The sequence below is a fragment of the Heterodontus francisci genome, chromosome 3 (assembly GCF_036365525.1).
Source record: "Heterodontus francisci isolate sHetFra1 chromosome 3, sHetFra1.hap1, whole genome shotgun sequence".
Taxonomy (NCBI): Eukaryota; Metazoa; Chordata; class Chondrichthyes; order Heterodontiformes; family Heterodontidae; genus Heterodontus; species Heterodontus francisci.
In genome coordinates this window covers 192,256,016-192,280,610 of record NC_090373.1, presented here as the reverse complement: position 1 = coordinate 192,280,610, position 24,595 = coordinate 192,256,016, and the positions used below count along the sequence as shown (strand labels likewise).

At 45.4% G+C, this 24,595-nt stretch overlaps 1 protein-coding gene across 7 annotated transcripts in view; it reads left to right on the top strand.

Annotated features, from left to right (window-relative positions):
* Positions 1 to 10,493: 10,493 nt before the first annotated feature.
* Positions 10,494 to 24,595, top strand: part of LOC137365491 (serine/threonine-protein kinase MRCK alpha-like) — a 789,178-nt gene continuing 775,076 nt past the window's right edge. For 4 of the 7 annotated variants that reach the window (XM_068027937.1, XM_068027940.1, XM_068027936.1 and 1 more), the window contains exon 1: positions 10,495 to 11,620. In XM_068027937.1, coding sequence (XP_067884038.1) covers positions 11,446 to 11,620 — 175 coding nt within the window. In that variant the 5' untranslated portion in view covers positions 10,495 to 11,445. Of the gene's footprint in view, positions 11,621 to 24,595 lie in introns of all 7 variants that reach the window. The other 3 variants (XM_068027939.1, XM_068027941.1, XM_068027942.1) reach the window with 3 other exon arrangements.

Below are 24,595 nucleotides of genomic sequence, written 5' to 3'. Positions count from 1 at the left end.
CTTTGGACTTCGCTCTTAGACGGGCAAGGTTGAATAACCTGCCCCCTGATCTTGTGTGGAGGAAAATTCCTTCTTCAGAGGACTTGAACGCATGTGAAAGCAGCAGGGAGAAGTAAATCCCAACAAGTGTGGGTGCGAGAACACAGCCCTGTTTCACACCACTCAGGATAGGAAAGGGCTCTGATGAGGAGCCACCATGTTGAATTGTGCCTTTCATATTGTCATGGAATGAGGTGATGATACTTAGTAGCTTTGGTGGGCATCCGATCTTTTCTCATAGTCTGAAGAGACCACGTCTGCTGACGAGGTCAAAGGCTTTGGTGAGATCAATGAAAGCAATGTAGAGGGGCATCTGTTGTTCACGGCATTTCTCCTGTATCTGACGAAGGGAGAACAGCATGTCAACGGTCGATCTCTCTGCACGAAAGCCACACTGTGCCTCAGGGTAGACGCCCTCGGCCAGCTTCTGGAGCCTGTTCAGAGCGACTCGAGCAAAGACTTTCCCCACTTTGCTGAGCAGGGAGATTCCACGGCAGTTGTTGCAGTCACCGCGGTCACCTTTGTTTTTATAGAGGGTGATGATATTGGCATCGTGCATGTCCTGTGGTACTGCTCCCTCGTCCCAGCACAGGCAAAGCAGTTCATGTAGTGCTGAGAGTATAACAGGCTTGGCACTCTTGATTATTTCAGGGGTAATGCTGTCCTTCCCAGGGGCTTTTCCGCTGGCTAGAGAATCAATGGCATCACTGAGTTCCGATTTGGTTGGCTGTGCGTCCAGCTCATCCATGACTGGTAGAGGCTGGGCTGCATTGAGGGCAGTCTCAGTGACAGCATTCTCCCTGGAGTACAGTTCTAGGTAGTGCTCAACCCAGTGGTCCATTTGTTTATGTTGGTCAGTGATTATGTCCCCTGATTTAGATTTGAGGGGGGCGATCTTCTTGATGGTTGGCCCAAGAGCTCTCTTCATGCCATCATACATTCCTCTGATGTTTCCGGTGTCTGAGGCCAGCTGAATATGACTGCATAGGTGTTGCCAGTAGTCGTTTGCGCAGCGCCTGGCTGTTCTTTGTGCAGTGCTTCTGGCTGCTTTAAGTGCTGCGGATGTTAAATCGCTGGGGGCTTTCTTGTAGTTCAACAGTGCAATGCGCTTAGCGGCTATGACAGGTTCCAGCTCTTCATTATGAGATTGAAACCAGTCTGCATTTCTCTTCGCACTTTTGTCGTAGGTGTTCAAAGCTGACTCATAGATGGCGTCTCTGATGTGGGCCCACTTGGTCTCAGCATCCCCTGTGGGAGTGTTTTGAAGGTCTATTACAAGTAAATTTAGAAATTTTTGTAACAGCTGTGGATGAGAAATTCTGCTCGTGTTGATGCGCGGGTGGCCCTTCTGCTTGGAATGATGCAACTTCTTTGGTCTGAGTCTAACCTTGCTGCACACCAGGGAGTGGTCGGTGTCGCAGTCCGCACTGTGGAAGCTGCATGTGATTTGAACACTGTTTAAGGCGGCTCGCCTTGTGACAATGAGGTCTAGCTGGTGCCAATGACGTGATCTTGGGTGCCTCCATGAAACCTGGTGACAGGGTTTAGTGTGATAGATCGAGTTGGTGATGCAGAGGTTATGACAGGTTATGATATATATATTTTGCTTTGCAGTAGCTCAGACTAAAGGGGTGAATGCTTCATCTGCCTGTTAACTGTCCAAATGAAAAAAAAATACAGTCCAATGCAGTTCCTAATGGTTGTGAAACACAGCATGAATCTGCCCTTCATTTGGCGATGATTGCCGTTTGCACAGAGAGCATAAGACAAGTTAAAGATGAAAAAGGGCCAAACTGAAGCTTGTCTTTCTTTTGTAGAAAATGTTTAACAGCTCAGCCGCGAGATGACCAGTGAATGAACGGAAATTTTTTTTTTTTTATTTTCAAAATATACTTTATTCATAAAATTCTGTAAAAATTACATTGCCAAACAGTTTACAAACAGCACCAAAAAATACAAACATTGCAAGGGAGATCAGTTTCCTTCAATACTGTCATGAGTTTCTTCCCAACCCTTCCGTTTCACAATTGTCATGTCAATTACAGTTTTACATTTACAGCAATTGAGAATATTAACGATACAGTTCGAGGGGTTTCCCATGGATCCAGCCCCTCAGTCCAGCTTGGTGGGGGAACCTTACACTGTGGTCTTTCCCCATTGAGCCTTTGCTGCGGCTGCCCCAAGCTTTAGTGCGTCCCTCAGCACGTAGTCCTGGACCTTGGAATGTGCCAGTCTGCAACATTCGGTGGTGGACAACTCTTTGCACTGGAAGACCAGCAAGTTTCGGGCAGACCAAAGGGCGTCTTTCACCGAATTGATAGTCCTCCAGCAGCAGTTGATGTTTGTCTCGGTGTGCGTCCCTGGGAACAGCCCGTAGAGCACAGACTCCTGTGTTACAGAGCTGCTTGGGATGAACCTCGACAAAAACCACTGCATCTCTTTCCACACCTGCTTTGCAAAGGCACATTCCAGGAGGAGGTGGGCGACCGTCTCTTCCCCACCACAGCCAACGCGGGGTCACTGTGCGGAGGGGGCAAGACTTCGGGTGTGCATGAAGGATCTGACGGGGAGGGCCCTTCTCACCACCAGCCAAGCTACGTCTTGGTGCTTGTTTGAAAGTTCTGGTGATGAGGCATTCCGCCAAATGACTTTGACGGTCTGCTCGGGGAACCATCCGACAGGATCCACCGTTTCCTTTTCCCGTAGGGCCTTGAGGACATTCCGTGCAGACCACTGCCTGATGGACCGGTGGTCAAAGGTGTTTTCCCGCAGAAACTGCTCCATGAATGATAGGTGGTACGGCACCGCCCAACTGCATGGAGCGTTCCGCGGCAATGTGACCAGGCCCATCCTTCGCAACACCGGGGACAGATAGAACCTCAGCACGTAGTGACACTTGGAGTTTGCGTACTGGGGATCTACACACAGCTTGATGCAGCCGCACACGAAGGTGGTCATCAGGATGAGGGCCACGTTGGGTACATTTTTCCCGCCCTTGTCCAGAGATTTGAACATCGTGTCCCTCCGGACCCGGTCCATTTTAGATACCCAGACGAAGCGGAAAATGGCTCGGGTAACTGCCACGGCGCAGGAGTGGGGTATGGGCCAGACCTGCGCCACGTAGAGCAACAACGTGAGCGCCTCGCACCTGATGACCAGGTTCTTACCCACAATGGAGAGAGATCACTGCCCCCACATGCCCAACTTTTGTCGTACCTTGGCTACTCGCTCCTCCCATGTTTTGGTGCACGCCCCGGCCCTTCCGAACCATATCCCCAGCACCTTCAGGTAATCTGACCTGACGGTGAAGGGGTCAAAGGATCGGTCAGCCCAGTTGCCAAAGAACATGGCCTCGCTCTTGCCGTGGTTAACTTTGGGTCCCGAGGCCAGTTCGAACTGGTCGCAGATGCTCATCAGTCTGCGCACGGACAGTGGATCCGAGCAGAAAACGGCGACGTTATCCATGTACAGGGAGGTTTTGACCTGAGGGCCTCCGCTGCCTGGGATTGTCACCCCTCTTATGCTCGCATCCTTCCTAATAGACTCAGCAAAGGGTTCAATACAGCAAACAAACAAGACCGGGGACAGAGGACAGCCCTGTCTGACTCCAGATTTGATCGGGAAACTTTCAGATTCCCACCCGTTGATTGAGACTGCGCTACTGATGTTTGTGTAGAGCAGTTTGATCCAATTGCAGATTCCCTCCCCAAACCCCATTTTGGAAAGCACGTCCATCATGTAGGTGTGCGATGTCCTGTCAAAAGCCTTCTCCTGGTCCAGGCTGATGAGGCAGGTGTCCACCCTCCTGTCCCGTACATAGGCGATCGTATCCCTGAGTAGCGCGAGACTATCAGAGATCATGCCATACTGGTACAATAGAGGGGCAGAGCAGAGGAAGCTAAATTTTGCTTTGAAATGTGCTGTACCAGGGGGTTTGGGTGTGCTTGAAGGTGAAACTGACTGCCTTAAACCGAAATGTTCTCTGCGCTGAAGTGTACACCTTTGTCAACAAACAAGTTAGCACTCTATCTTTCAGCGGCCCGATGCTGGAGCAATCGACATGCCCGGAACATTGCTGGAGCTGACTTATTTATTGCTTGCAATCCCGATTTAAAGCCCTTTACCATTACCCTGCCGTTCAGTTGGGTCATCAGTTGCAATTTGTCTTCAAGTTGGGTCATTTTTTCTGACTGCAGTATTTTATTTGAAAAATATATATGCAAATATCCTTGAAGAAAAAACAATAAGCATGGCTGGCAGCGTATGAGAGGTTAGTCAGCTGTTCGGTGCATTTGTTTCTTCATTCATATCTTTCTGTCGATTCCATTTCTTCCCAGATTGACAGAGCAACAGGCAGGCTCGCGCACGCGCACCTACAGCTCTGCACTCTCCGAAATGTGCGCATGCGCCAGACTGCTTGTCCATCAGCCGCCGCCACTCTTCCAGTATCCCGTCATACAGTGCAGCCCGCTTGCTGGATCATGTGTGATTCTCCCTTGCACTCGACTGCATGCTTTGTGTAGTTCTCGTTCTGACCTCCACACACCACACCATTCTAACAGTACCGGCTGGCTAGTCTTCGGCTCCAGCCTCTGGTTCCCCATCTTCCTTGGTCGGATTGGGTGGACCATTTTAAAAAAATTCAATGTTTAAAGCAATTTTCACCATCTCACGATGTCCCAAATAGCTTTACAGCCAATTAAGAACTTTTGTCACTCTTGCAGGTAATGTGGCAGCCAATTTCCACACAGCAAGATCCCACAAACAGCAATGTGATAATGATCAGAAAATTTGTTTTTGTGATGTTGATCGAGGGATAAATAGTGACCAGCGAGAATTCCCCTGCCCATCTTGTCTAAAAAGACAACACCTCATAGAGTCATACAGCAGCGAAAAAGGCCCTTTGGCCCAACGAGTCTGCACCGACCAGCAACCACCCATTTATACTAATCCTACATTAATCCCATGTTCCCTCTCACATCCCCACCTTCTCTCAATTCTCCTACCACCTACCTACACTAGGGGCAATTTTTGCAATGGCCAATTTACCTATCAACCCACACGTCTTTGGCATGTGGGAGGAAACCAGAGCACCCCGAGGAAACCCACACAGTCACAGGGAGAACTTGCAAACTCCACACAGGCAGTACCCAGAACCAAACCCAGGTTGCTGGAGCTGTGAGGCTGCGGTGTTAACCACTGTGCCACTGTGCTACCCTCTGACAGTGCAACTTGAAACCAGATACTTCTCACTTAGAGGCAAAAGGGTTTAACCAACTGAACCACAAATGAGAGCAGCTGTGATCTTAACCTTTTTAAAATATTCCTGCAAGAGGTGTGGGCGTTGACAGTGAAACAGCATTTGTTGCCCATCTATAATTGCCCTTGAAAAAAATCATAGAAAGTTTAAGGCAAAGAAAGAGGCCACTTGGCCCATCATGTCTGTGCCAGCCAAAAAATGATCCAGCTATTCCAATCCCACCTTCCAGCATTTGGTCCATAGCCCTGCAGATTATGGCACTTGAGATGCATATCCAGTCTCCTTTTGAATAAGTCGAGGGTCTCTGCCTCAACCACCCTTTCAGGCAGTGAGGTCCAGACCATCACCACCCTCTGGGTGAAAAAGTTTTTCCTCATCTACCCTCTAATTTTATTACCAATCACTTTAAATCTATGCCCCCTCGTTACTGACCTCTCTGCTAAGGTGAATAGGCCCTTCACCTCCACTCTGTCCAGGCCCCACAAAATTTTGTACATTTCAATCAGATCTCCCCTCAGCAATTACATCGTTTCTGTAATGAGGTGACCAGAACGGCACACAGAACTCAAATTGTGGCCTCAAATTGTGTCAATAAAAAGGAATGAAAACGGACAGACCTCCCGGCATCGACCAGGCACCAGAAACGACAACAGCAAACCCAGCCCTGCCGACCCTGCAAAGTCCTCCTTACTAACATCTGGGGGCTTGTGCCAAAGTTGGGAGAGCTGTCCCACAGACTAGTCAAGCAACAGTCTGACATAGTCATACTCAGGGAATCATACCTGACAGATGATGTCCCAGACACTGCCATAACCATCCCCGGGTATGTCCTGTCTCAACCGGCAGGACAGACCCACCAGAGATGGTGGCACAGTGGTATACAGTAGGGAGGGAGTTGCCCTGGGAGTCCTCAACATTGACTCCGGACCCCATGAAGTCTCATGGCATCAGGTCAAACATGGGCAAGGTAACCTCCGACTGATTACCACCTACCGCCCTCCCTCAGCTGCTGACTCAGTACTCCTCCATGTTGAACACCACTTGGAGGAAGCACTGAGGGTGGCAAGGGCACAAAATGTACTTTGGGTGGGGGTCTTCAATGTCCATCACCAAGAGTGGCTCAGTAGCACCACTACTGACCGAGCTGGCCGAGTCCTAAAGGACATAGCTGCTAGACTGGGTCTGTGGCAGGTGGTGGGGGAACCAACACGAGGGAAAAACATACTTGACCTCGTCCTTACCAATCTGCCTGCTGCAGATGCTTCTGTCCATGACAGTATTGGTAGGAGTGACCACGGCACAGTCCTTGTGGAGACGAAGTCCCGACTTCACATTGAAGATACCGTCCATCGTGTTGTGTGGCACTATCACCGTGCTAAATGGGATAGATTTCAAACAGATTTAGCAATGCAAAACTGGGCATCCATGAGGCGCTGTGCGCCATCAGCAGCAGCAGAATTGTACTCAACCACAATCTGTAACCTCATGGCCTGGCATATCCCCCACTCTACCATTACCATCAAGCCAGGAGACCAACCCTGGTTCAATGAAGAGTGCAGGAGGGCATGCCAAGAGCAGCACCAGGCATACCTCAAAATGAGGTGTCAACCTGGTGAAGCTACAACACAGGACTATCTGCATGCCAAACTGCGTAAGCAGCATGCGATAGACAGAGCTAAGCGATCGCATGACCAACGGATCAGATCTAAGCTCTGCAGTACTGCCACATCCAGCCGTGAATGCTGGTGGACAATTAAACAACTAACTGGAGGAGGTGGCTCCACAAATATCCCCATCCTCAATGATGGGGGAGCCCAGCACATCAGTGCGAAAGATAAGGCTGAAGCATTTGCAACAATCTTCAGCCAGAATTGCCGAGTTGATGATCCATCTCGGCCTCCTCCTGAAGTCCCCAGCATCACAGATGCCAGACTTCAGCCAATTCGATTCACTCCGCGTGATAGCAAGAAACGACTGAAGGCACTGGATACTGCAAAAGCTATGAGCCCAGACAATATTCCGGCAATAGTACTGAAGACCTGTGCTCCAGAACTTGCCGCGCCCCTAGCCAAGCTGTTCCAGTACAGCTGCAACACTGGCATCTACCCTGCAATGTGGAAAATTGCCCATGTATGTCCTGTACACAAAAAGCAGGACAAGTCCAACCCGGCCAACTACCGCTCCATCAACCTACTCTCAATCATCAGTAAAGTGATGGAAGGTGTCATCAACAGTGCCATCAAGCGGCACTTGCTTAGCAATAACCTGCTCAGTGATGCTCAGTTTGGGTTCTGCCAGGGCCACTCAGCTCCTGACCTCATTACAGCCTTGGTTCAAACGTGGACAAAAGAGCTGAACTCAAGAGGTGAGGTGAGTGTGACTGCCCTTGACTTCAAGGCAGCATTTGACTGGTTATGTCATCAAGGAGCCCTAGCAAAACTGAGGTAAATGGGAATCAGGGGGAATATCCTCTGCTGGCTGGAGTCATACCTAGCACAAAGGAAGATGGTTGTGGTTGTTGGAGGTCATTCATCTGAGCTCCAGAACATCACTGCAGGAGTTCCTCAGGGTAGTGTCCTAAGGCCAACCATCTTCAGCTGCTTCATCAATGACCTTCCTTCAATCATAAGGTCAGAAATGGGGTTGTTCGCTGATGATTGCACAATGTTCAGCACCATTCGGGACTCCTCAGATACTGAAGCACTCCGTGTAGAAATGCAGCAAGACCTGGACAACATCCAGGCTTGGGCTGATATGTGGCAAGTAACATTCGCGCCACACAAGTGCCAGGCAATGACCACCTCCAACAAGAGAGAATCTAACCATCTCCCCTTGACATTCAACGGCATTACCATCGCTGAATCCCCCACTATCAACATCCTAGGGGCTACCATAGACCAGAACCTGAACTGAAGTAGCCATATAAATACTGTGGCTACAAGAGCAGGTCAGAGGCTAGGAATCTTGAGGTGAGTAACTCACCTCCTGACTCCCCAAAGCCTGTCCACCATCTACAAGGCACAAGTCAGGAGTCTGCTGGAATACTCTCCACTTGCCTGGATGGGTGCAGCTCCAACAACACTCAAGAAGCTCAACATCATCCAGGACAAAGCAGCCCGCTTGTTTGGCACCCCATCTACAAACATCCCTCCACCACGGACACACAGTGGCAGCAGTGTGTACCATCTACAAGATGCACTGCAGCAATGCACCAAGGCTCCTTAGACAGCACCTTCCAAACCCGCGACCTCTACCAACTAGAAGGACAAGGGTAGCAAATACATGGGAACACCACCACCTGCAAGTTCCCCTCCAAGTCACACACCATCCTGACTTGGAACTATATTGCCATTCCTTCACTGTCGCTGGGTCAAAATCCTGGAACTCCCTTCCTATGGGTGTACCTACTTCACATGGACTGCAGGATTCAAGAAGGCTCACTACCACCTTCACAAGGGCAATTAGGGATGGGTAATAAATGCTGGCCTGGCCAGCGATGCCCACATCCCATGAATGAATAATAAAAAAAATAACCAGTGACTTATACAGTTCCAGCATAACCTCCCTGCTCATGTATTCTATACCTCGGCTAATAAAGGAAAGGCGTCCATGTGCCTTCTTAACCACGTTATTGACCTGTCCTGCTACCTTCAGGGATCTGTGGACATTCATTCCAAGGTTGCTTACTTCCTCTACACTTCTCAGTATTTTCCTATTAATCGTGTTTTCCTTTGCATTATTTGACCTCCCCAAATGCATCACCTCACACTTCTCCGGGTTGAATTCCATTTGCCACTTTTCTGTCCATCTGACCAGACCATTAATATCTTCCTGCAGCCTACAGCTATCCTCCTCACTATCTACTACACGATCAATCTTTGTGTCGTCCGCAAACTTCTTGATCATGCCCCCTACATTTACTTCCAAATGGTTAATATATACCACAAAAAGCAGGGGACCCAGTACTGATCCCTGCGGAACGCCACTGCAAACAGCCCTCCAGTCGCTAAATCACCCATCAACAATTACTCTGTTTCCTGCCACTAAGCCAATTTTGTATCCAGCTTGCTGCATTTCTCTGGATGCCATGGGATTTTATTTTTTTAACCAGTCTGCCATGTGGGACCTTGTCAAAAGCCTTGCTAAAATCCATGTTGACCTCATCAACTGCACAACTCTCATCTATCTTCCTTGATACTTCTTCAAAAAATTCGATCAAGTTGGTCAAACAAGATCTTCCTTTAACAAATCCATGCTGACTATCCTTGATTAACCTGTGCCTTTCTAAGTGACAGCTTATCCTGTCTCTCAGAATAGATTCCAATAATTTTCCCACCACTGAGGTTAGATTGACTGGCCTGTTAATTATTTGGTCTATTCCTCACTCCCTTTTTAAACAGAGGTACAACATTAGCAATTCTCCAATCCTCCAATTCTGGTGAAGTCTCTGACCTGAAGCATCTCTCTGCGTCTCTCTCCACAAATGCTGCCAGACTTGCTGAGTATTTCCAGTATTTCTTGTTTTTATTTTTGTTCTATCTCTGTCCTTTTCCACAATTATGATAAAACTGACTGAATTATGATCACTACCACCAAAATGCTCTACCACTGCCACTCCCTCCACCTCCTCATTTCCTAAAACTGCGCCCTGTCTTGAACTGAGTGCCTTGGTAGACAATTAAGTTTGCTGTAAAATGTACATGGCGTGTAAAATGAAATGGAAGGGTTGTGAGGCAACTCACTCCTGTATTGAAGGAAACTGATCTCCTTTGCACTTTTTGTATTGTTTGACTTGGTGCTTTTTGGAACTGTTTTGTGACGTATTTTTTTTACAGATTTTTATGAAAATATATTTTGGAAATTAAAAAAAAGTCAACCACATTGTACATGCGGCTCTGCCCCGACCATGTTCTTTTTTGTGTCGACGTTTCCCTCTTCAAGGAAAAGAACAGCCCGTTAATTCCCCCCATCGCCGCCTCTCACGTCCATTCTGCATTATGCTGGCGGCCCTGATCTGCCAACCGTTAGTTGACCTTCCCAGCCGCCCCTTCATAAGTTAGTCCTCCAATATCCCAGCGTGCTGGGCGGCGCTGGAGGGGAGGGGAGTTTGGTTCGCACTCCAATATCCCAGCGTGCTGGGCGGCGCGGGAGGGGAGGTTGGTTGGTTCGCTCGCTCGTCCTCCAGGATCCCGGCGTGCTGGGCGGGTGTCGGTTCGCACGTTAGTCCTCCAGTATCCCGGCGTGCTGGTCGGTGCGTTGGCACATTAGTCCAGCAGTATCCCGGCGTGCTGGTTGCCCCTCCCCTCTGGCCGTCAGTCTTGTGTCTCAGTCCGCAGGGAGGGGCCGCCATGTTGTGTGTTTTTTACCTCAGAAACGACGGCCGCAGCAAGGCAGGAGAGGAGGAGAGTGTGAGATGATGCTCCAGTGAGAGGAAGGAGACAGCAGCTAGATTTTATATATATATATATATATATATGAATAAATAGATCAGCCGGTTGATATACATAGGTTATTCACTGACCGAAAGAAACAATAGCAAACAGACGGAAAGATCTGATGCGGGAGGGAAAACAATCGTGTGTGTGGGGGGGCTGAATAAAGGAAAACTTGTGAGGTTGGTGTGCGGGGGGGGTGGTCAGAGAGAGGATAATTTTTTTTCCATTTGAATAAAATGAAGCCGGGACAGTTTTGCTGAGGAGGAGCTTTGTCATCATCATCGTTTTGTGCTTTTCCAAGCCCCTGGGATTTGGGGACAAGATGTTGCATCTTCCTGCTCCGGTGTGAACTGAAAGGGGGTAAAAAAAGGATTTTAACGGTAATAACCTTCAACAATTCTGCAGCTGAATGCAGGCAGGGAGAGGGAAAAATGGGCGAATGATGCCTCTGTCTGTGTGTACCGGCTCTGCATGTCCTCTCCGGGATTACTACACGACCGTTTCGACCTGGACATTGTTCTGTGTTGAAAAAAAATAGAAATAACCGATCCCGAGACTGTTTCCCCTCCCTCCTTCCTCTCCCACTCCCTCCTTCATTTCTGCTTCAATTGTAATTTTTAGAAGGGAGGAAAAGCAGACACATTTTTCTTCCAATATTTGATCTGAGAGAGCGAGCGACTCGCCGGGTTAAGGCTCGTCCCTGAAGTCAAGATGTCTGCAGAAGTGCGCTTGAAGAAACTGGAGAAAATGATTCTGGACGGACCTCGGAAAAACGGTGTAGCGGTCAGCGTGGAGACCTTGCTGGACATTATCATCTGTCTGTATGATGAGTGCACCAACTCTCCCCTCAGAAGGGAGAAAAACATCACCGAATTTTTAGAGTGGGGTGAGTTCTGATATATTTACTCACCTCTGATCAACTGTATTTCTTTAAATAAAAATCAATAGCTCGTTCAACTTGGGATGATTCACATTTTGTTGGCATTGAAAACCCCGGTCTGTCTTCATTGGGGGGTTTTATGTGTGTGTGGTATATAATTTTCAGTTTATTCTGTGACGCAACATTCTGTTTTCGTTGGTCTGCTATCACGAAAGCATTTTAAAATTTGTAGTTTTCCCCGCTGCTCAGTTTTTTTTTGTTCTGGCTTCGGCAGCAGTATTGCAAATCTAGCAAAATGCATGGAGGGGATATAGCAGATCTTGCACGCAGGCCTGCTGCTGTTCGTGCTGCAGTCCTTTTGCATATTTTTCGTTTTAATTTAGTAGGAATCCATTTCTAGATCCTCTTCTAAATAGATAACATTTGGAATGAAATCGAACTGCTCCGTATGTTTGCTGTGTTCTAGTGTTTGGTTAATCAACACAATTGACTTTTTTTCAAATCCAAGAGCGTCACGAAAACTGCAGATTGCTTGAGGGCGATTCAGTGCTGTTTTATTTACTATGGGATGCCCTTTTAGGGGGAGATTGTAGCGGAAAAATGTTTGCAATTTTTCCTGTCCATGAAATATTTGAAATGATGGTAAATTTTGAGTAGTCATTAACCAGCCTTGTAGCACAGGGTGAGCATCTTGCGTTTTCTGTACGACATTAAGATATTCTTAGTGTGTAGACTGACAGGGGAGTGCTGCATCTGTTTGTGCGTTATATAGTTACAACAAAAGTTGATGGTATGATAGCAGTTAATTGTTTACTGTGACAGCTGGATCTGAGTTGTAAAGTGAAATGGTGATTTTTCGTTTCCTCTAAAATGACAAGGGAGACAATTCGTTCAGAGATGGAGTTGATAAAGTATGCGGTGAATGAATACACGTCATACTTGATTGACCAAAACGTCCTCAAGGTGGTTCTTCGCTTTGATTGCAACCTTGGAGACAGTTGAGGAAAAAAGTACGTGGAGTACCCTGAATAATTTATAGCCTTATTAAACATTTTAGTACCGTTTGTAACTAGTTTTAACTTTTCGTGGTGGTCAGATTCTTTTATTGTAGAGTAACATCTGCATGACTATTTCAAGCTTAAGACAAATGCAACTCTTGAGCTAGGAAGGCTGTTGAAGCTACGCAGAGTAGTCAAGATTCGCTTGAAGGATGCTAGGAATTTCAGGTCATAATTGTGAAGAAAGGCTTAAAAATGTGCCGGTTTTATTGGAAAAGAGCAAGTTAAAATGGAGGATCTAATGGAAGTTTTCAAAGTTCGAAAGGTTTTGAGAGGGTAAATACTGATAGTTCCACTGGAATCAGTAACAGTAATTTTAGGGAAGATGGTGATGTTTACTGAACTAGTAATCCAGAGGCCCATCTTAATGTCTTGGAGAGTTAGATTCCAATCTCACCACGGCAGCTGGTGGAATATAAATTCAATTAATTAATTTTTAAAAATCTGGAATTGAAAGCTAGTCTCAGAAGCTATCATTGATTGCCATAAAAACCCATGTAGTACGGAAGGACATCTGGCGTCCTTGCGTGGTCTGGCCTATATGTGACTCCAGACCCTTAACTGCCCTCCCTCTGAAATGGCCAAGCAAGCTAGCTTTGCCAGCGACGTTCGCATCCCATGAAAGAATTTTAAAAAGCTGGCAAATGCTGAGCTATCCTGAGAAGGGGGAAGTTGCAAGAAATGTTTTCACACAGGATTATTAAGATGTAGAGTGCTTGATTACAAATAGCTATGAGTCAGAGTGTATAAGAATTTTAAGAGACGTGTAAGTATTTGAAAAGGAAGAATATTAAAGGATGCAGGGAAATCAAAAGAGCAGGTAGCTGCCTCCTGTGCTATATGTTGCTTGTGTTAATTAATAAATCTGTGCATATAAATGGTTATGAATTGGTGACTGCTACCAATTTGGACGCAGGGTGAGCGTTCCTGTTGTCTATTACTGTTGTAAGGAGCTGCTGCACTAGTTCATAATTTGGGAAGTGGGTTATTTTATATGAGGTGTAGCAATCTGTAACGTACATTATATTCAGATGCAATATGCAATGAGTCAAATTTTGGTTCTAATATGTTTCGATTGTATTAAATGATCTGTCACTGTCAGCCATCATATGCAGTGACGAGAAATAAAAATATTGCTCTTCCCTCCTCACATGAACACTATCTAACTCCCCTTCCTGTCTATCCTTGACTAGTGTCTGGAATGTGTTTCAAAGGGGATATTGTCTTGGTGTTCAGCTGGCATTAATGAACAACTCAACCAAATTCCATTATGGTTTGACATTTCAGCTTCTCGCTGTATTACTGCTCTTGCGATGCACTACAGATTTACAATTCTTATATTTAATTAGAATCAATACTTGATACGTATTTGCACAGATTGGGTGCAAGAGAGGCATAGAATTGGTTTGCCAGTGGATGTGTAGTCCTGTGAATGTGTGGTGCTCAAGTGTATGGTCTGAAACTATGAAGGTATCTGGTACAAGTCATTTTAAATGTTTATGATGAGGTGTTTCATTGCAGCAGCTTATTCGGAAGCAGAGAGTGCTGAGCGAGTGATCAGCTGGGAAGGTCAGTTTCAACTTAAACTTAATTTTCCTTTTGTTTTCGGCAGACCAGGGGGCTGCTGGGTAAGTAAAAACCTATATATTTGGGCTGTTTCTGAACCCGAGACACTACACTTGTAGTGTCTCCCACCCGCCCTCCTCCTCTAACCAAAAAAAAAAGGACTCGGTGGTGTGTAGATAAGGTAAGGCTTTTTCTATTTCTCTTGTTTTTATCGTGAGATTGGTAAAAACTTGTCGTTCCTTTTTCATTTATCTAAGTTAAGCTTAAGATTAAAAATGACAGGAGATCTCAGACCCGTGTTATGCTCATCTTGCTCAATGTGGGAGCTCAGGGACACGGCTGATGTCCCTGACTCCTTCACGTGCAGGAAGTGTGTCCAGCTGCAGCTCTTGTTAGACTGCATGACGGCTCTGGAGCTGCGGATGGACTCACTTTGGAACATCCGCGATGCTGAGGAGGTCGTGGATAGCACGTTTAGCGAATTGGTCACACCGCAGATTAGGATTGCTGAGGGAGAAAGGGACTGGGTGACCAAAAGGCAGAGAAAGAGCAGGAAGGCAGCGCAGGTGTCCCCTGCGGTCATCTCCCTCCAAAACAGGTATACCGTTTTGGATACTGTTGAGGGAGATGGCTCACCAGGGGAAGGCAGCAGTAGCCAGGTTCATGGCACAGTGGCTGGCTCTGCTGTTCGGAAGGGCGGGAAAAAGAGTGGAAGGGCGATAGTCATAGGGGATTCGATTGTAAGGGGAGTAGATAGGCGGTTCTGTGGTCGAAAACGCGACTCCCGAATGGTATGTTGCCTCCCAGGTGCACGGGTCAGGGATGTCTCAGATCGGCTGCAAAACATTCTGAAGGGGGAGGGTGAACAGCCAGTTGTCGTTGTGCACATAGGCACCAATGATATAGGTGAAAAACGAGATGAGGTCCTACAAGCAGAATTTAGGGAGTTAGGAGCCAAGTTTAAAAAGTAGGACCTCAGGTAGTAATCTCAGGATTGCTACTAGTGCCACGTGATAGTCAGAGTAGAAATGAAAGAATAGTCAGGATGAATGCGTGGCTTGAGAGATGGTGCAGGAGGGAGGGGTTCAGATTTTTGGGACATTGGGACCGGTTCTGGGGGAGGTGGAACTATTACAAATTGGACGGTCTACACCTGGGCCGGACTGGAACCAATGTCCTTGGGAGTGCTTTTGCTAACGCTGTTGGGGAGGGTTTAAACTAATGTGGCAGGGGGATGGGAACCAAATGAGGAGGTCAGTGGACAGTAAGGAGGTAGTAACAAAAGCCTGTAAAGAACTAGATAATGAAGTCAGCGTGACTAAGGGAAAGAGTAGGAAGGGAGCAGATGATGTACGCAAAGGGACTGGTGGTCTGAGGTGCATTTGTTCTAATGAAAGAAGTGTAGTAGGTAAGGCAGATGAACTTAGGGCTTGTATTAGTACCTGGGAGTATGATATTGCTATTACTGAGACTTGGTTGAGGGAAGGGCATGATTGGCAACTAAATATCCCAGGATATCGATGCTTCAGGCGGGATAGAGAGGGAGGTAAAAGGGGTGGAGGAGTTGCATTACTGGTCAAAGAGGATATCACAGCTGTGCTGAAGGAGGGCACTATGGAGGACTCAAGCAGTGAGGCAATATGGTCAGAACTCAGAAATAGGAAGGGTGCGGTAACAATGTTGTGGCTGTACTACAGGCCTCCCAACAGCGAGTGTGAGATAGAGGTACAAATATGTAAACAGATTATGGAAAGATGTAGGAGCAACAGGGTGGTGGTGATAGGAGATTTTAATTTTCCCAACATTGACTGGGGTTCACTTAGTGTTAGAGGTCTAGATGGAGCAGAATTTGTAAGGAGCATCCAGGAGGGTTTTCTAGAGCAGTATGTAAATAGTCCAACTCGGGAAGGGGCCATACTGGACCTGGTGTTGGGGAATGAGCCCGGCCAGGTGGTTGAAGTTTCAGTAGGGGACTACTTTGGGAATAGTGATCACAATTCCGTAAGTTTTAGAATACTCATGGACAAAGACGAGAGTGGTCCTAAAGGAAGAGTGCTAAATTGGGAGAAGGCCAACTATACCAAAATTCAGCAGGAGCTGGGGAATGTAGATTGGGAGCAGCTGTTTGAAGGTAAATCCACATGTGATATGTGGGAGGCTTTTAAAGAGAGGTTGATTAGCATGCAGGAGAGACATGTTCCTGTGAAAATGAGGGATAGAAATGGCAAGATTGGGGAACCATGGATGACAGGTGAAATTGTGAGACTAGCAAAGAGGAAAAAGGAAGCATACATAAGGTCTAGGAGGCTGAAGAAAGACGAAGCTTTGAAAGAATATCGGGAATGTAGGACCAATCTGAAACGAGGAATTAAGAGGGCTAAAAGGGGTCATGAAATATCTTTAGCAAACAGGGTTAAGGAAAATCCCAAAACCTTTTATTCATATATAAGGAGCAAGAGGGTAACTAGAGAAAGGATTGGCCCACTCAAGGACAAAGGAGGAAAGTTATGCATGGAGTCAGAGAAAATGGGTGAGATTTTAACTGAGTACTTTGCATCGGTATTCACTGAGGAGAAGGACATGACGGATGTTGAGGTTAGGAATAGATGTTTGATTACTCTAGGTCAAGTCGGCATAAGGAGGGAGGAAGTGTTGGGTATTCTAAAAGGCATTAAGGTGGACAAGTCCCCAGGTCCGGATGGGATCTATCCCAGGTTACTGAGGGAAGTGAGAGAGGAAATAGCTGGGGCCTTAACAGATATCTTTGCAGCATCCTTAAACACAGGTGAGGTCCCGGAGGACTGGAGAATTGCTAATGTTGTCCCCTTGTTTAAGAAGGGTAGCAGGGAAAATCCAGGTAATTTTAGACCGGTGAGCCTGACGTCAGTGGTAGGGAAGCTGCTGGAGAAGATACTGAGGGATAGGATCTATTCACATTTGGAAGAAAATGAGCTTATCAGTGATAGGCAACATGGTTTTGTGCAGGGAAGGTCATGTCTTACCAACTTAATAGAATTCTTTGAGGAAGTGACAAAGTTGATTGATGAGGGAAGGGCTGTAGATGTCATATACATGGACTTCAGTAAGGCGTTTGATAAGGTTCCCCATGGTAGGCTGATGGAGAAAGTGAAGTCGCATGGGGTCCAAGGCGTACTCGCTAGATGGATAAAGAACTGGCTGGGCAACAGGAGACAGAGAGTAGCAGTGGAAGGGAGTTTCTCAAAATGGAGACGTGTAACCAGTGGTGTTCCACAGGGATCCGTGCTGGGACCACTGTTGTTTGTGATATACATAAATGATTTGGAGGAAAGTATAGGTGGTCTGATTAGCAAGTTTGCAGACGACACTAAGATTGGTGGAGTAGCAGATAGTGAAGGGGACTGTCAGAGAATACAGCAGAATATAGATAGATTGGAGAGTTGGGCAGAGAAATGGCAGATGGAGTTCAATCAGGGCAAATGCGAGGTGATGCATTTTGGAAGATCCAATTCAAGAGTGAACTATACAGTAAATGGAAAAGTCCTGGGGAAAATTGATGTACAGAGAGATTTGGGTGTTCAGGTCCATTGTTCCCTGAAGGTGGCAACGCAGGTCAATAGAGTGGTCAAGAAGGCATACGGCATGCTTTCCTTCATCGGACGGGGTATTGAGTACAAGAGTTGGCAGGTCATGTTACAGTTGTATAGGACTTTGGTTCGGCCACATTTGGAATACTGCGTGCAATTCTGGTCGCCACATTACCAAAAGGATGTAGATGCTTTGGAGAGGGTGCAGAGGAGGTTCACCAGGATGTTGCCTGGTATGGAGGGCGCTAGCTATGAAGAGAGGTTGAGTAGATTAGGATTATTTTCATTAGAAAGACGGAGGTTGAGGGGGGACCTGATTGAGGTGTACAAAATCATGAGGGGTATAGACAGGGTGGATAGCAAGAAGCTTTTTCCCAGAGTGGGGGATTCAATTATGAGGGGTCACGAGTTCAAAGTGAGAGGGGAAAAGTTTAGGGGGGATATGCGTGGAAAGTTTTTTACGCAGAGGGTGGTGGGTGCATGGAATGCGTTGCCAGCGGAGGTGGTAGACACGGGCACGATAGCGTCTTTTAAGATGTATCTAGACAGATACATGAATGGGCAGGAAGCAGAGATACAGACCCTTCGAAAATAGGCGACATGTTTAGCTAGAGGATCTGGATCGGCGCAGGCTTGGAGGGCCGAAGGGCCTGTTCCTGTGCTGTAATTTTCTTTGTTCTTGTTCTTTGTTCCATTAGAAAATTGGGTAACTTTTTGAATGTGGGTGAGCATGGTAATATCAAAACAGCAATGAGTTCTCATTACCCATTTGCTTTACATATATTGATGGGCAACGTGTATATAAAGTGGCTTTTGCAGAGATGCCTCCTTCTGTGCCGTATATTACTCTTTGTACAGGAGTAATCCTGCAAAGACTGCAGTGTATGGATTCAGGTGCAGCTTTGGTAGCTGTATAGGCATTTGAGGCAAACGTTCTCAGGGGCCTACGGGGGTATTTGGCTATTTCAAAATCTCTGCTGCCTAAAGGTGGTGATGTAGCTGCAATCAGTATTTTAAACTGTGTGAGGAGGCTACACAGCAGAAAATGATGGGTGATCAGATCTATGTGAGTGGGAATTTGCCAGTTGTCATCTTAAAGCACAGCTGAACCTTAATTGTAGAATGAGTGAAAGTCTGTTTTCTATTTATAGTAAATATTTTCTTTACTTGTGTAATTTACAACACATATGGACACAAGTATTTTACAATTTGCTCTAAAGAAGGCAGTGAAGTGTAGATTTATGTATATGGCAGATGGAAGCATGGGTGTTTCTATTATTGCTTTTTGTTCTGTTATGCCTGCTTTTCCCTCTCCTCCAGAATTTGTTTAGGGTTTGTAGTGGGTGCTTCAAATTTATTTCGCTTCAGCATCGTGGCTCAGCTGAATGTGATTTAGAAAGATTGAAATGTTAAGGCAAGGCATTAAACTGATTTTTATGCTCACTAGTTAGCTGAGAATGTCTACAAATGTACTAAATTGAATGCTGTGACACCTTACTGTAATCAATATAGAGTTGCAATTTGGTTTAAATGTTTCAGAATTGAATGCACAAATTATTAAATTTCATGTCCTGTTACTAACCCTATTTATATTCATAACTTAGTAACTGTGAATCTTTAGATATAAATATATATGTAATATGTGTGTGTATATGTATATATTACGAGATTGCTTGTATTTCTTTTGTAAAATATGTTTTAAAAACTAATAATTGAATTATGGTCACTGATTCGTCTGGAATTTTGAGGAGATTGCTGAACTTTGTGGGTTTTTTAAAAAAAGAAGCTACCAGAAGGTTCCTGGTTTTGGCGAGTAAACAAGTTGTACTAGAAGGCAATAAACGCTGAAAATACTCAGCAGGTCTGGCAGCATCTGTGGAGAGAGAAGCAGAGTTAACGTTTCAGGTCAGTGACCCTTCTGGAAACTGCTTCTCTCTCCACAGATGCTGCCAGACCTGCTGAGTATTTCCAGCGTTTCTTGTTTTTATTTCAGATTTCCTGCATCCGCAGTATTTTGCTTTTATTGTACTAGAAGGCACCTATTTTCAAATAAACACCCAGCATAGGTTGTTTGACCTGGAGAGATGTTTACAAAGAAATGTCAAGCCAAGATTTATGGTTGTCATGAGACTGGACTCTGGAAAAGTTTTGGTTTCAATTTGAACTGTTTAAAAAAGCCATTTGGTGTTTGGCCTGAAACAGAAGACGACCCTGCTTATCTCTCTGTTGAAAACCAATCCTGTATCTCCACTGTTTCGGATTCCTATTTCCTCCTGTATTTGAAGAAAGCCTGCACGATTCAAGGACTTGCATGTCAAATGTTTGGAACTGAAACCTTTGTTGCTGCATTTCCGCTGTAAGACCTGACTGAAATCTTCAGTAGCTGCATCGCTGGGAAAGCCTACCCAAACTGATCTTCAACATCACTTGGAAAGAACTGTTCTAGGAAGATCCCATTGATAGCCATCGACACCTTTAGGACACCTCACCGAAACAAAGGCCATCTTTCCATACCTTCTTTTCAGCCTAAGTGTTTTTTTTATATTCCTTCTATTTCTTTGTAACAGCTGTAAACAGAAATCCTTTTTTTTTTCTGGTTAACCGGTTGTGTGTGTGTGTGTGTATGAGGGCTAGGATAAATAAGGGGCTTTAATATTTCAATTTGTGTATATGTTTTACCTCAGTATTGGTTAAAGCTTGGTTTATAACAAACAGATAATTTTGTTAAAGAAACCTGGTTGGTGTGCTTAGTTCTGGGGAAATTAGAGTATCTGTTTCGGTAAGTGGGAAAATTTAACTATATGCTGTGGAGAAGTGGGACTGAATTAACATTGCGCTCCTCCTGCCTCGGTCACAACATATTAATTGGGGGCTGTTGTCGGGATTTGACCCAATGCCAATGATGTTCAGTTGTAAGTGGGGTAATAATAATTGAAGAAGGAAAATAAAAGAACCAGGTTTCTTATGTAATAGAGTAAAGTCTACACCACCGGAATGTCTTTAGCAGTTGCTGAGACATTTCTGGGGAAGGAGGATGTATTCCTGAGTTACTTGTGGAACTTAACCAAGGTAATGGCTTTGGCAGCACAATTAGGGTTAGAATTAAAACCAGGAGCTGAAAAAGCAGATATAATTTAAGTAAAAGCCCAACATTTGAAGTTGGAAGAAGAGGAAGGCAAACCAGAAGGTCGTGCAGTTGAATTATCTAAAATTCAGTTACAAATGGAAAAGCTTCAATTTGAACAGAAAAAGGAGGAAAAAGAATTGTAAAAACTTGAGCTTGAAAGAGAATTGACAACGAAGAAGCTTGAATTTGAAAATGAGGAAAGGAAAAAAGAGCATTTCAAAAAGAGAGAGCAGGAAAGATTTCAAATTAAAAAAGCTGGAAGTTGGACAAAAGATTGGCCTTGAATGCAGTGAAGATTCTGGTGAGGAAGTATCTGAGTCCAGCCCAGGACCGAGCAGAAAGCTGTTTAAATTTATACAAGCTCTCCCTAAGTTTGAGGAAAGCCAGATAAATGAAATGGCCAAAGGAAAGCTGGACACTGCTTATGTAAAGCAGGTTGATGGGCAGAGAGCATGAAGTTTATGCCATGCTTTTTGAGGAGGCATCTGCAGCTAATGAGATGGCAAAAAAGGCTATTCTCGCTGAGTATGAGTTAGTCCCTGAAGCTTACAGACAGAAATTTCGGAACCTCTGGAGATTGTCTGGGCAGACTTATTTAGAATTTGAGAGGATAAAGCAAATTAATTTTGATTGCTGGATACGGGCACTAAAGATGAAAGCCACGTATGTGAACCTTAGGGAACTAATTGTTCTGGAAGATTTTAAAAATTCACTTCCTCCATTGGTAAGAACTCGTGTGAGAAGGTTTCAATGGCCAGACAAGTAGTGGAAATTGCTGATGATTATGAGCTGGCGTATAAGCCCAAACCCTTTACCCGTCACCCCACAAACCTGAGAAGGATAGAAGGTGGGAGAGTGAAAAGGAAGCCAAGTAGCCGGGGCCAAGGAGGGACAGCTGGGAACGCCCAGCTGGGAATGCCCTCAGGCCAGAAAGAAAGATGCTGAGGGTGGAAGTGGGGGCCGCAAGCCCAAGTGTTATCATTGTCACAAGGTGCAGAATTCTGGAAGTTGCGAGGTCAACCTATGGGACTTATTGGGCTACACAGTCAATGTAGAGGAAGGGACCCTAACCGAGAGTACAGTAGATCATATTATAGCTTTGATGGCAGCCGTAAACCATATATAAAAACCAATGTGAGTGCAGGAGTTGGGATTAAGATACCTGAGAGTTATAGAGAATTCCCATTGAAAAGAAAAGTAACACCTCAAGTGAGGCAGCTAAACCTATGGTAAAACTTGGGGATACAGGAGCTACCCAAACACTTTTGTTGGGGAAAGGCATAACGTTTCTGCCAGAGAGCACACTGAATGCCATGGTTTTAGTGAATGGTATTGGCGGGGAGTATATACCCGTCCCTTTGTATCGGGTGCACCTAGAGTGTGATCTAATGTCTGGAATGGTAACTGTTGGAGTTGTCCATAGTTTGCCGGTAGACGGAGTTGATCTACTCCTGAGGAATGATTTGGCCAGAGCGAAAGTAGTAGCTCATCCAGTAGTCACAGAGAAACCAAGTGAAGTTAAAGAGACAACAGTTACAGGGAAAGGTTCCAGTAATTTTGCCTTGTGTAGTAACCCAAGCAATGGCTCAACAAGTTCCGTTGTCAGAGGTAAATATGGCACCACAGTCAGCCCAATATCTGAAACTTTCTTTGGGGATTTGGATAATCCAAAGGAAATGTTTAATAAGTCTTCTCTGATCACAGCTCAGTAAGGTGATGCAGAGTTAAATAAAGTGGCACAATCAGCTCCAACAGAAGCGGAGGCAAAAGGAGTTCCAGAAAGCTACTATATTAAAGATGGGGTTCTGATGAGGAAATGGAGACCTCCTCACAGACTTGTGGACGAAGAATAGGTGGTTGTTAAGCAGATAGTGGTACTGCCAAAGTATTGCTGGGAACTATTAAGGTTAGCGTATGAAATTCCTATAGCGGGACATGTGGACTGGACAGTACTGGAAAAATGCAGCTATGAGGAAAGATTGGATAGACTGGGGTTGTGTTTCATGGAACAGAGAAGGCTGAGAGGAAATCTGATTGAAATGTATAAAATTTTGAGGGGCCTGGATAGAGTGGAGGTGAAGGGCCTATTCACCTTAGCAGAGAGGTCAGTAACGAGGGGGCATAGATTTAAACAGATTGGTAGAAAAATTAGAGGGGAGATGAGGAAAATCCTTTTCACCCAGAGGGTGGTGAGGGTCTGGACCTCGCTGCCTGAAAGGGTAATTGAGGCAGAAACCCTCAATTCATTCAAAAGGAGTTTGCATATGCGCCTCAAGTGCTGTAATCTGCAGGGCTACAGACCAAATATTGGAAGGTGGGATTAGAATAGGTGGATCGTTTTTTGTCCGGCACAGACACGATGAACCAAGTGGCCTCTTTCTGTGCCTTAAACTTTCTATGATTTCTGTGATGGTATCCGGAAGATCAAATCGCGTATGTCAACATTATTACTGGCCAGGTCTTTCCAAGGATGTGGTACAGTTTTGTAAAACATGCCATACGTGCCAGATTGTGGGAAAACCACACCTGCTATAAAACCGGCACCTCTGATTCCAGTACCAGTTATTGGGGAACCGTTTAGTAGGGTATTGGTAGACTGTGTAGGACCTTTACCAAAAACAAAAGCGGGGCACCAATATGTACTCGCTCTCATGGATATGGCTACTCAATTCCTAGAGGCTAATTTCTGCTAAGGTAGTAGTAGAGAAGTTGACCCAATTCCTTACAAGATATGGATTATTGATTGAAATTCAGTCGGATCAAAGATCCAATTTTATGTCTAAAATATTTCAAGAAATTTTGGGTAATTTAGGTATAGCACGGTTAGTTTGCAGCGAACCACCCACAGACACGGGGAGCTTTAGAAAGGTACCATCAGACCCTCAAAATCAGGGCATACTGTCATGAATATCCCCCTGATTGGGATAAAGGGCTAGACTTTCTTTTATTTGCCATTAGGGATTCACCTAATGCGTCTACAGGTTTTTAGTCCTTTTGAATTAGTTTATGGACGTGAGATAAGGGGTCTTTTAAAACTAATTAAAAGGTTTTCAGAACAGAGGGATGAATCTTCTATACTGGATTATGTATTTGTGTTCCAGGAACGGCTCACGAGAGCTTGCAATGTTGCTCGGTAGCACCCTAAAGCTTCTCAAACGACTATGAAAAACAGATAGACAAGCATGCTAAGACCCGAACATTTCAACCAGGGGATGAAGTGTTAGTATTATGACCTTTACAGGGTGAACCGTTAAAAGCACGGTTCAGTAGTCCGTATAAAGTGGTCAAGAGAATTGGTAAGGTAAATTATTTGATTGACGCCCCAAATCGCCAAAAAAGGAATCGGCTATGTCATATCAATATGTTAAAACAATATTATCGCCGGGAGGAGGATTAGCAAGCACAGGTATGTCAGGTAGCACGGGCAGTTAGGAATGAAAGGGATAGTGAGGATGAGGCCGAAGGAGGCCTGGGCAATTCTCAAATTGAACTTCCTACTATTTGTTTAGCTAATACTGAATTGCTAGGAAGTTTGGACACTACACTTTCATATTTAGATGCAGAACAATGAGAAGACCTAACAAGGCTACCCACGGCATTTAAAAGAGTCTGAAGGGATAAGCCAGGATATACAACCTAAGCCACACAAGATGTGGCTGTAGGG